Raw genomic sequence first — 13,009 nt, forward strand, 5'->3', positions numbered from 1 at the left:
AATACTCAGTGGGTATGTCAAGGTCATGAAAGACAAGGAAAGACTGAGGAAGAATTGCAGACTATAGGTGACCAGGACAAAATAACAACTACATACAATGGGGGATCCTGACTGGGATCCTGGAGCAAAGAAAAGACACGAGTGAAAAAACTGGTGAAGATCAATTGAAGAGTTTAGTTTGGATAATAATATTGTACAAATGTTAACTTCCTGTTCTGATGATTGCACTGTGGCTACATAAGAGGCTAACAATGTGGGGAGGTGGGGAGAAATATTTGGAAACTCTCTGCAACTTTTCTGTAAGTCTAAAAGCAGATCAAATTTTTTAAAGAAATATAGGGTATTATTTTATGTATTTTCCAGACAGTGTCAGAGTGTTATTCAGCAAATCATTTTTTCACTCAATAACATAATTTTAAGATGTATCCAAGTTGATATAAAGTTCAAATTCATTCCCATTAATTGATCCATTATATGAATATACTTCAGTTATGCTATTGATGGACATTTAGATTGTTTCCAATCATCCATTATTTTTTGCAAACAATACAATCTTGAAAATGTTACCTTCTGCGCCTCTGTAAGAGTTTCTCTTATTAAGTCATAGAACTGCTGGTTAACCGAGTATGTGCAATTTGAGGTTAATGAGTTTCTATTAATTGTCCCCCAAAATGTACCAATTTACTCTCCCATCAGCATCGCACAAATGTATCAATATCCCTACAAATTCACCAACAATCTGATGAGTGTCGTATCGCTGTTTGCCTTCTCATTTCTCTGATATCTAGTAAGGTGGAGAGGCTTCTCATTTTTATTATTGGACCTTCAATTTCCTTTTCAGAGAAGTGTTTTTTAATTTGATTTGCGTAATTTCCTACTGGTGGTTTTATCTTTTTCTTACAGATTATAAGAGTTCTTACAAATTTGGGATACCAATCTGCTACCTCTTTATTTGTTGCTCATCCTTTAACTTGCAAGTAAGCAGTTATTGCTGTGTAAAAACCTTAAATTTTTATGAAGTCAAATCTGTCAACGTCTGCTTTCAACAGTTTCTGAGTTTTTGTGTCTTAATAAAGGCTTCCTTGTTCAAGGACATAAGAATATTCTTATTTTCTTTTAATAATGTTAATATTTTGTTTGTTTATACTGAGGACTTTGATCTGTCTAGAATGTATTTCGAGTAGGACAAGGTGAAGGAATTTTTCTTCCATTGGATAGCACATTGATCCAATACCATTTCCTAAGTAATCCAGTCTTTACACCACAGATTTATAATGCTCCCTTTACCATATACCAAAGAATGTCCCATTTTTGTAAATATTTTATACGTTTGAAAAGAATATGCTTTCTGTAAAACTACAATTATAATTTTTAAAATCTGAATATTACATTTAAATAGTCCTTGATCACACAGTTGAATGGATATTCAGTAAACACCGCTGTTCATCCCCGATTTTGACAGAAGCCTATGATTCTGCTGCCTACTGAACCGAAATCACAATTTGCCTTTACAATGACTAGTCCATTCTCTGCTTTGTTCTGGAGTCTGCACTCTCCGCATTTACTATAACACCTATTGTAACGAATTGCATTTACTTGCTCACATGCCTATCTTCCACTTTAGACTGTAAGCTTTCTGATGGCCTAGTCCACATCTCAATCATTTCTATATCCCCAGTGCCTAGCACATTACCTGGCTCATAGTAGATGCTTAATAGGTATTGATTAAATTATGTTTCTTCTCTCGTGCAATAGTTTTCAACCTTTTTTTGTTAGTAAGAGATAACGAGAAGAAAAGGAAAGTGAATTAGAGTCACCTCTCTCTCTCCCTCATGCCCCTCTCCCCTCCTCAGAATACTTTTTTTAATTAAAAATTTGCTTTATGATACGATGCCTATCATCTCCATGATTTTCAAATGTCTCTCAAATGAAACTACTCAAGTTTCATTCCTGAAACTTTGGGAAAAAAGGAACATATCAAGTGAGAAAGGGAAAAAAGAAAGACTTAGGTAAACAGTAGACATTCTGGCTGGTTTTGCTTCTTTTCATTCATCCAAGAAATATTTGCTCAGTTCCCGCTATGCACACAGCCGCGTCTTCAGAACTGTGGGAAACACAAATCCCTTTCTTGAGTCTGCCTTCAGAAGAAAAATGAAACGTAAAAAAGATAGAGAAAGAGAAGAAAAAGCCAAGCACGTAGCAGAGACTGACAGCACAAATTTGACTGGACAAGAGAAATGATTCTTTGGGCTCTTGTTTCGTCTCGGAACAAAGAACCCTTCAATGAGAGTAGCAACTTTCTCACTTCCCAAATGCCAAAGCAAACTCCTGTTCTGCCAAGGCCAAGTTATACCATACCTTCAATCCTTTCACAGAGCTTATGCAAAGAGTGCATAGGGCAGGTCTCGCACAGCTTAATCTGGGTCTTGGCACTCTGCAGGGCTGCGGCCGTACTGAAAGCCTGCTTCAGAGTCAGCATTACCTCATCCACCTACAAGAAGAAACAAGACTCAGGTCTATAAACGTTTGCTTTCATGGGAGCACATTAAAAGCCCAAGAGTGATGTGAGACTTTGTTGACGCTGACTAGATAATAAATAATGGAATTTTGATGACTACAGAGCTAGCAGAGAGAAAAGATTGTCTCGAAGTTAGACCTTCAATTATACATAGAATTGAAAGCTGGATGAAATAAGACCATTTTAATGCGTGTCGTATAACACTGACCTGTTACTCGAACGCTATTTTTGAATCCCAGTGAGTGTTATACTGTCACAGGCCTGTTAACTGACAGTCAGTCAGGTCTTTGTTTAATTAAGTAGCTTACCAGATAAAGATCTCTTTGGAAATTTTGTCTGCCACACATAGAGAGCAATAAGATAGGTTTAACATTCACTTGTGTTAATAAGTATGCTACTTTATCCTTCTGGATAATTTTTAGTGTAAAACCAAACAAAACGTTTTTAGACAAAGTTCTGGGGGAAAATGAATTCAACTTAAATAACGTTGGGGGAAGTCTATGAAGGTTGCTGCTTCTTATCTCTATGGCATCTAATTTATTATCATTTCACTTCTGATTTGTAACACTAGGAAGCTGTGACATTGTGTTGTCCAATAGCTGAGTCTCACCACTAGGCCAGCAGCTTGAAAACTGCTAGCTAGTTTCTTTCTTGCTCTTCTAACGACTCAGACAAGAGGTCTGAATCTTGTCTTCTTGTTTCCCACTTGGTTCTTTGAGGTCAACTGACATCCTCATGCTGGGTAAACCAGCATCCTTATCCTCATGGTGGGTAAACCGACTTCAGGCCATGTCTCCTTCTCTGTGACACAATCATCAATGTAAGGTGTGGTTTCCCACACACTGTAGAATTTAGATCAAAGTCTAAAACCTGCACAGCAGAGCTACGGGAGTACTAAGGACCACATCCGAACCAGCTTTGATGTCCAAAACCATTCACCATGCTCGGTAAACCATTTTTTTAAGACTCTTTTTTCTCCTTCGCCTATGGCTTGATTTAAGATGAAGCTATTATTTAAAGGATTTAATCTATTTCTGCATTTGAGGGTATGAGGAACCTAGAATAACAAGAAACTTTATTGTTCTCATATTACTGAGAGCAGAGATCATACACTAGGCAGCCAGTCATTATTCAGTTATGTTTTTCTATACTATCAACTTTTTAAAAGGCTTATGAGTAATTTCACATCGTATCATGAATAAGAATTATTCATAAAATCTGTTCTTTTACACCATAATTAAAAAATAAAGATTTTGAATTCTTGAAAGTAAAAGCACTAAAGATTTAATGTCTTTGCATTTTGATTTCATTTGCCTTGTTATGTATTCAAAAGCACTTTCAATTACTTATGCAGATATTTATTTCTATACTCTTGTTTCTCGTTTATTTAAGTCACTGAAGGGGTGAAGCATCTGCTTAGTTTTCACATAGGTTTATTATTTGTCATTTAGTAACAGTGCCTTGTAAAAGGCCTCCAATGAAAATACTGAACTTTCATATTTTCTTCTCTATTTCCAGATGAAACAAAAGGCCATTTCAATGGTATCTGAAATGTGGCTACCAATTTCTCCCAGCCACAAATGTTACTAAAAACTTTAACTTCTAAAGTTTTAAATGTTTTATTTTTTTTAATCCACCATTCTTTCCAGATGGCCTAAAAATTCTATCATGGGATCAGAGCAACTAAAAGTTCAAATTAGTGCACTAGGAATAACTTAATTGTTTTAGTCTAGACACAACCACAAAAAAATCATAGGTTGTGTTAAAAGGTTAAAAGTACAGGAATGAGCAAAGATAAATCAATCATATGCAATCAAAAAGAAAGTACTCTTAGCATTGTCATCAGGCAAAATCAAATTTCCAGTGAAAAGTATGAGAGAGGACAAAGAAAGCCAATTTATAATATTAAGGTGAAAATCCATAATGAAGATAATGCTCATAAACATTTACATACTAAACTTAGGTATTTTATAATATTTGAGAATAAGTCTAAGAATCACAGAAAGTGTAAGGACTTCAAAAGATTTTCTAGTCTAAGTCTTTGGAAAAATTTAAACTATTAACCCCAAACAAGTTCTGGGTCTTTTCTCTTCTTTTGGTTGTACTTCTCCTGGATATTGCTGTCTGCATCTGTGGAGTTTTACTTTTTCTTTGTCTATAAGTTGTAGTAACTTACATTTTTTTCACACCTTTTAAGTCAATTTTGGAGAAAACAGAAAGGATATTTTCTACAAATCTCAAGGGTTGGTTAAACAAGATTAAGCCACCTGTCTATTTTCCAAAGAAGGAAGGAAGGAAGGAAGGAGTCCTGAGCATCTAAACTTCCAGCGTGACCCTCCAGGGCCCATCCAACACTACACTGTTCAGCAATTCAAAGCGATTGCTACAAAGAAGCAAAAGAAAATGCTAGGTGTGTATTGTTTGTACTCAGAGAAGATAAGTCAGCACGTGTGGTTTTGCAACACTTTGTCTTACACAACTGCCAAGCCACATCAATCATAACACTACTTAGACCTATAATATTTAACTGACTGTTTTGTTGTATTCTATATGTCAGATGCTTGAGCTATCGTCTGTTATACAGGAAATTTGCATTTAATTTTTCTTCTAGCTTGCAGTTCTGATGCTTCACTATTCAGTTCAGATGCTTACTGATAAAATTAGAGGAAACAGGGTTGCAAAGATTCTGGCATATGTCTGTTCTTAAGAACAACAAAGCCCAAACTGACATCCTGACACAGCTTCAATGTAATAGGAAGACATTCTCAGCCAGTCTAGTCTGTTGCCTTAGTCACAGAGCTTCTTAAGGTGGAAAAATGCAGTACGTTCCCAGACTTTCTACTCTAACTTCCTGTTTCAAAAACTCATTCTCCATGCACAAGGGTAAAACGAAAATACTAAAAACAACAAGCAAAACAAAACTCGTAAAAGCGATTGGAAATAAGAAGGTTTTACTGGTCTTCCTCTTAGGGCAGGTTATCCAATAACCAAAGATTAACTAGCACCTAGAAAATGATTACCTGAAGTTAAGAGTAACACACTCAATCACTCAAAACACATGTAGCACCTGCTAGTCTAGCAACACTGGGGGGTATGACAAGAGCAGGAACAGTTCTAACCTTGTGGGATTCACAGTCTAGTGGAGTAGAAAGTTATGTGAACAAATAAATAAGTGTGGGGATTCATAGGAACTGTTAGAGCCTATGAACAAGGTGCCGCAAGAGCACTGACGACAGAGCAACTAAAGGAGTCAACTCCTGAAAAAGAAGGTGTCAGAAGAGGCATGTGATATTTAACAATAGGATGTGATATTTAAGCCTGGTTCTAAAAAGATGCACAGTGGAAAAGAAGGAAAGGTATTCAAGTCACAGTAGAGCAAGGCCAGATCTGCTTCACATCCAATGAAGCAGCAGGAAGGCCACCAGGAAATTGACAACGAAAGCATAGCACAATCTCCCTCTTCAGTAGCAGGGCGGACCCTTGAGGCGACAGGGTCGCCTTCCCTGTCTGACAGTACAAAAGCAGGGAGCCCAGGCTCTGGCCACCTCTGACGCACAGATTCCTCACTCCACGCAGCCAACAGTGACTGCAGAACTTCAGCTGCGCTTCTGTGGGCCCCAGCCCCTCACTCACATCCTTGATCTCACGTGTCCCATGCACAAACCATTTGCTGCTTTGGTAGCGAACCAAATAAAAGCAACATCACACCAACCATCACACCAGCCTCTGCGGTCTGGCCTGGAGAAGAGCTTAGGAGGCGGAACAGCATGTGCAAGGAAATGGTCTTCCAGCGGGGTTTAGAAAAGAATGAGGAAGGCCCTTCTGCCATGCTAAACAATCTAGATTTTTGTCCCTTAACAAAGAGGCATAAATTGGTTTCTGATGAGGAAATTTTGTGAGACATAAAGCTATAGCATAATGAAGAAAGTGGACAGACGACGGATTAAAGCAGGGGCAGGCAGACTAGTTAGCACGCTAATACAGTAGTCTAAGTAAAGAAAACGAATGTCCAGAATCAGGGAGCAGACATAGCAGAAAAGGAGGAGAGATGGATATAAGGGACATTTCTATCTTTAAATTAATAGGATTTGGTGAGCAAGTGGATAGAGAAGGTAAAAGAGAATGCATCATGGTTTCTAAATTGGGAAGTCGGGTAAATGAAACTGCCACAATAAAATATGAGATATATGACAGGTTTAGGGAAGGTAAGAGTGTAAGGGATCTAGCATATGGGGAAAGAATCAGTCTTAGATAGGAGAAGGGAAAGAGGAGGAAAGGAATGAAAGGTGAAACAGGCAGGGGATGGGGTAGGGAGTGGGGCATGGGGCAGAGTATCCTAGATTATCATTTTCTCCCTAACACTTACTTGGTTGGGATTTTCCAGTGTTGTATCACTAGTTCTCTTTGGCTTTCTCTCTCTTTCTTCCCCTAGGTGCTCAGACATCCCCACGCCTTACATATTATTATTATGTTGCCATATATATTATTGTTATATTACATGTTATTGTTATATGTTATTATTTACATAATAAGAACTCTCAAATTTCTATCTTGAGTCCTGAACTGAACCTATTATATAGCGGTCACCTACATACAAACATGTGGATTCCTCATAGGCATAGTTAATTATCTAGAGTGAGAACAAAACGCAAATGAAACTCTCTTGAGTAAGAAACTGTTAGTGATGAGAGTGCTATATTCCCTAGAGAAAAAGGTTGAGACCCAGAGAGCACTAGTCAAAAAGTGCCTTTGTACCAATTCAGCCCCCTTTCTTTATTATTCCTAAACTCAGTGTCCACAGTGGGAATATGGAAGGCAAGAGTAAAGCAGGAATGATTGTAATATGCACCAAGGAAACGAGGAGAAAGCTGCCTGGCTTATTTGTACATGTCTAAGTGGTGTGTGCTTCCCTGACAGAAATGCTTGTGAGAGGATTACATATCTGAGGAAATTTTTTTTTTCAAAGTATGGTCATACATCTAAAGGGTTATGTTCAAATAGGAGAGGTAACACAAGTGGAAGAATAAGTAAAAAAATTTAGGGAAAAATATCAACACATTTTTAGACACTCAGATGTATTTCCAAGTTTGCCTTACATTTTTCTTCTTGAACTCCAACTGCCCCCATAAAAGGGGAGGGGGTGGGAGTGTTGGAGAGAAGAACTGACTTCCAAATTCCAAAGAAAGAAAATGAAGGCTAAAATAAGACCATAAAAAATAAAAGTATTTAAAAAATGAGGACAGGGCTAATGAAATAAAGGGAAAAAACAAAATCATTCTCTACTCTGTTGATATAAGCACTATACTCTCCGAGATATTACAGCAACTAAGAGAATAAGAGGTCTTCCTTATCTTCTTACATGAGCAATGGAAAAATAGCTCTTCTATTATTAGTCTTTTCCTACCTTTTAAAAATACTCCTGGTAACATGACTGGATTTGTTAAACTCAAGCAAGTACCTAGGCTTTCTAAGAGATGCCCTCTTCTTTTCCCCCTGAGAGCTGCTTTCTGAGGCTTGGGTTCATAAGAGACGAGGCTCTGTGGGCAGGAGCACGTGGACAGCAAACACAGCACTTACCAGAGATTCACTGGCACACTGGAACACATAACAGATATACTGGCTCAGCCCAGGCTCTGGCGACTCCCGACAGATAAAGCCAAAGTGATCAACGTGCTTTATCCCCTAGAGGGAAAAAAGAAGGGCAGTGTTCATGGGAATATGTCCTTTTAATCAACACTAGGGAAATCAATGTTGGTTCTATGCTTTCACACCTCCATGCATTTCTCCTTCACAGCACTGTGATGGGGACACAATGTCATAGCGAATTTATGTAGAGGCCTTTGATACATAAAATAAAAGATGAAACTAACTCAGATTGTTTTGTTTCTGACAAACGCTCTGTGACTCAGAGCCACAAGAAGAAAAATACGATGGCATGATCCACTGTCTTTCCTGATAAAACCACTACTCAGTGTTTGCAGTAATGGAGTTTTCAATTTATTGGTCTTAGAACAGGCAGGCTAATGATTCATCATAAACCCTATTCTTGTCCATATGAGCTTAAGAACCATAAAAACTACAACTGACAATGCTCTAATTAAATGGCATACAATTTCCTAAACTATGTATTAAAAATAACAGAATATTTGTCTATTTAAAGACATTCAAGGCGCCACAACAGTTAGAAGACTAATATATTAAAGAAACTTTTGCAGACCTCAATTATACAAATTCACAAATCACTGGACTTCCTGAATACAGGTGAAAAAACCTCAGCTACACTTAACAAAAAATTCTGAATCATCTGTGAATTTCAATCAGCCTGAATACATACATAGCAATTAGTAGACAGCACCTTCTTATTTCAATAGCAAGCACAGTGTTTTGAAAAGCCAGATAAACAAAAAATTTAATGTTGTCCTGCAATAATTTACATCCCAGTGAAAGGAAAACAAGGTTTTCAGTCAGAGAGATTTGTGCTTCAATCTAGGTTCAACCAAGCAACTAGGCATGAGAGTTTGTTCCAGGTTGCTAATAATTATCTCTGAGGCTGCATTTCTCATTACAAAATAGTAGTAAGGGCACCTACTGTCAGGAATTTTTGAGACTGAGAACTAAGAAATATCTACTATAGCTCCTGGTGTGTTTGAAAAATGGTAACCACTCTGCTTATACTCATAAACTCAATCTATCCAAAAGACATGGAAAAAGGAAATCAACTCAGGTAAAAAGAAAAAGGTCAATCAGGAGTGAGGTTACAACTCATGAGGTGAAAGTAAGCTCCACCTGGTACAACTCATTAATGATTAAAGAATATCTTACACTAGCTCAGTACTAAACAGGAAAAATTCATAGGACCTCATTAGCTTAGCGAGTCTTCAGGCAGTGGTAATGTTTCCAGTAAAGAAAACCACTCCCTTATTCCCCCACGCTTGCCAGGGAAACAGTCCTACAGATTTTGAAGAAAGAAACATTGTAGGTGTGCATGTGTTAGAAACCATCCCTGTTCCTGAATGTGGCTATATTATATCAGTTCAATTCTATGGAAAGAAGTTAAGAAGAGCAGGGCTACTCAGTGAGGAGCAAGGTTAACCTGACCATTATTCTGATCAAAAGCCTTTCCAGGGCCGGCCCCATGGCCTAGTGGTTGAGTTTGGTGGGTTCAGTTTCCAGGCACGGCCCTACACTGCTCATCGGCAGCCATGCTGTGGTGGTGATCCACAGACAAAATAGAGGATGATAATTAGCAACAGATGTTAGCTCAGGCCAAATCTTCCTCAAGCAAAAAATAAAAACGCCTTTCCACAAATTTCCCTCATATTTTTGTTTAATTCTTTTTCTGAACCAGAATGTCAGAATACAAAGCTTGCTTTAAAAAAAAAAGAAAAAAATCATGTTTGAACTGCCAGTTTTGTATATTTGGTTTGGCTGGTTCTTTTCTTCTTTGTTTTCCCTCCCTCCACTATTTTTTTTTTTTTCCTTTGGATGTTCAATGAGCATTGCTAGTTTTCTTACTGGGAGGCTTGGGGAGTGTGGAGGGGAGGCACAGCTTTTTAGGTTGAGTCTTTGAGCTTTGGGGGGCAGGAACCCCACTGGTTTGCACACCTCTCTCTCCCCTGTGCTAAGCACAAGGCCCAACATGTAGAAATATTCATTCAACATTTACAGAACACCTAAGTGCTAAGCTTTGTCTGAACACATCTTATGCTGATGCGCTACAGAATAACACACCACAGAATAAGACACCTGTCCTCACAGAGCTTACAGTCTTGCAGGGACCCCCAGTAAACAGGGAATTACAAGAATGCTTAAAAAACACTTTTTCAGTTAAAGTGAATAATCTTTCTACCAAATTTTTTGTCCTCTAAATGGGAATTTAAAAATTGCAATATATTCTTCTAACAGTCAGATGCTGCCTCTCTCTGTTATTAGAGTAGAAGATTTTTATCTTCACAACATAATTTCATGTCTCCTTATAATAGAATAAATATTAAGATATGACGAGTGAAACCGCATTAGTTGAGGCTGAGGCGAATAATTAAGACATATAAAAGCTTGTTATTTTTGAAGGAAAGAATGTCTGAATATCCTATCTATGGTAATGCTAATCTTGATTTTTCAACACTAAAATATGGAAAGGGACCTTGACAAGATCCAGGTCCCTGAAGATACCTCCAAGTCACCTTGCTAGGAAAGAAGTTAATCCTGCTCTGTTCCAAGGACCTCCTCAGAAGCATCTGTGCACTCTCAACCTTCTCATATCTAGATTTAGATACTCCTCCATTCCAAATCTTCAAAAATCCTTTCTATGTTTACCACACATTTAGGTAGCTCTAACTTCTGGACAGATATGCTAAATTATTACAAAGGTACTTAGGACACTAGTTTATGCTTAATATGACCTTGTACACATTTACGTGTCTCAATTATTTCATAAACTTTCAAATACACAGTTTGCAAATTAAAAATAAAAGAACAAAAATATGCCAAAACCTTCTTTTCCAAATTTGGCATTTACATTACTAGAAGTTGAAAGTACTAGTTCTTCTTTTACTACCTACCACCGTATAAAGAACAAGCATGACTCAGTGATACCCACGTGTCCCACTGCCCAAGAGTCTGGGGACCGCTGACCGTGAGGGTATTTTCACAAGAACTCATCACCAGAAAAATTCCGTCACTGGAAGGACTTTGATGAAGTGATGCTCCAAGGAGACAGGGTAGACAATAATAAGGATAAACCATTATGATACTGAGGGACCCGGAAAGGATTTTATTAATGGCACAGACACAAACACATGAACACTCTTGGTTTAAAACAAATCTACATGAAAATAATTAAAATTAAAAACATACTAAAATTTGAAGCATTAAGCTCAGCTATTTTGTGATTAATTAAGAAACAAGATTTAGTTGGTTTCTTCAAATACTAGGATCTACTTCAGTACATACCTGAGAACAAGAAGAGATATCCTTAAAGTTCTTTTCAAGCACAACTGATTTAGTGTCTGGACTGATAAGGTTAATCTCGAACCGCCCAACCTTAAAAATAAAGACATTCCAATTAATTGAAACTCACAAGAACCTAACCTCTTACTTTATAATTAAATATTCATCTAATGATATAGATGCAAATACTATCTCCCAGATATTTCATTCACAGGTGCATCAGCATCCAATCCAACCAACATTTCAACCTAAATATCAGCCGTCTCAAAACATGTCTTCCTTTCGTCTAAAAATCATGAAAGTTAAGTTGGTCTTAATTTACAAGAAACAAAAAACCATTTTTTTTCCAGATTAGAAATCACAGTTTTTTTAAAAAACAAAAGTAAACTTTCCTCACTTCATGATTTCTAAAAATACCAATTATTTAATTATAATTTGTAACCATATGTTCTCCCAAATGGTAAGGAAAAGATATATTTGCAATTGGATGGATAAGTTAAAATTTTTAAAAATAAACAACCGTTTAAAAAATTAACAGCAAGGACTGTGCTAGTTAAGAAAAAGAACAAATCTAATAGCTCAAATAAGAGAGGAAACTCAGTTAACATATCATCCAAGAAAAGACTCTAGACACTTTACATGCCTAGAGTTATCAAAAATGAAACAGAACAAAACAAAAAACCTATGAACTTCCGATAAAGCAAATATTACACACCGGGACTGTTTATCAAGGTAACTGCAGAATTTCCTTCTCAAGGGTTCTTTACAACAGGATAAAAGGACACATTTTTTCAGGAAAACTCAAATCTAAGGGAAACTCAAGTTAATCCTCAAAGCTGAGGATTAATTAAAGAACCTCTATAGGGCATTGTTACAAACCAAGTTCCTTTAAGTGGAACTTGACATTTTCTATATCATGTACAACTTCAAAAACTACTTTTTAGAATTATCTTTTACACTTATAATACAGCTTGCACCCAATTATTTTAATAACTAGTCCAGTAAATTATCAGGCCTGAGGTGTTTCCTTAACCTTTCTTTTTGTGTGACAGAGTAAATTGGGGTATTCTCCTCTGAAAATACACCTACGAGTCTCTCGACTTCTTTTTTCCTCTCTAGAATACTCCCTTTTTCTCCTCCATGCCTATTCACACTCTCCCAGAGTCACATCTTTAAATCCTTTATAAGATTGGCTTTCTGTCATTTAAGAAACAACAACAACATCTAATAATGGACCTAAGGCAAATGGTGGAGATACTAGGAGCAGTCTACTCTGATTCTCTCCACCAGCTTTCCATGATGCTCCTTTAATAACTTCTTTCCCCTCCCCTCCTTTCCCTGCTCCCTAATTTCTTACAATTCACATTCCACGTCTGCCTCTCACCCCTTCACTACTTTTCTTTGCTCTCCATCTGCTTTATCTGCTTCCCAGGGGGTAAGAAATAAACATCGGATTATTGCAGAATGAGGAACGGGCAGGAGCTGGAGCCGGCAGCTTCTGTCTAGCAATGGATGACGAAACCCGGGAGAGCCCCCTGCCAG

At 37.4% G+C, this 13,009-nt stretch overlaps 1 protein-coding gene across 18 annotated transcripts in view; it reads right to left on the minus strand.

The window, feature by feature from the left end:
• The window catches only part of TBC1D4 (TBC1 domain family member 4), a 175,987-nt gene that overhangs the window by 52,127 nt on the left and 110,851 nt on the right, over positions 1-13,009 (minus strand). For all 18 annotated transcript variants that reach the window (XM_070578458.1, XM_070578461.1, XM_070578460.1 and 15 more), the window contains exons 3-5: positions 11,471-11,560; positions 8,096-8,200; positions 2,359-2,491 (exon numbers count right to left, since the gene is read on the minus strand). In XM_070578458.1, the coding sequence (XP_070434559.1) occupies positions 2,359-2,491; positions 8,096-8,200; positions 11,471-11,560 (328 nt within the window). The remainder of the gene's footprint in view (positions 1-2,358; positions 2,492-8,095; positions 8,201-11,470; positions 11,561-13,009) is intronic.

The sequence above is a fragment of the Equus przewalskii genome, chromosome 16, assembly GCF_037783145.1.
Source record: "Equus przewalskii isolate Varuska chromosome 16, EquPr2, whole genome shotgun sequence".
Classification (NCBI taxonomy): domain Eukaryota; kingdom Metazoa; phylum Chordata; class Mammalia; order Perissodactyla; family Equidae; genus Equus; species Equus przewalskii.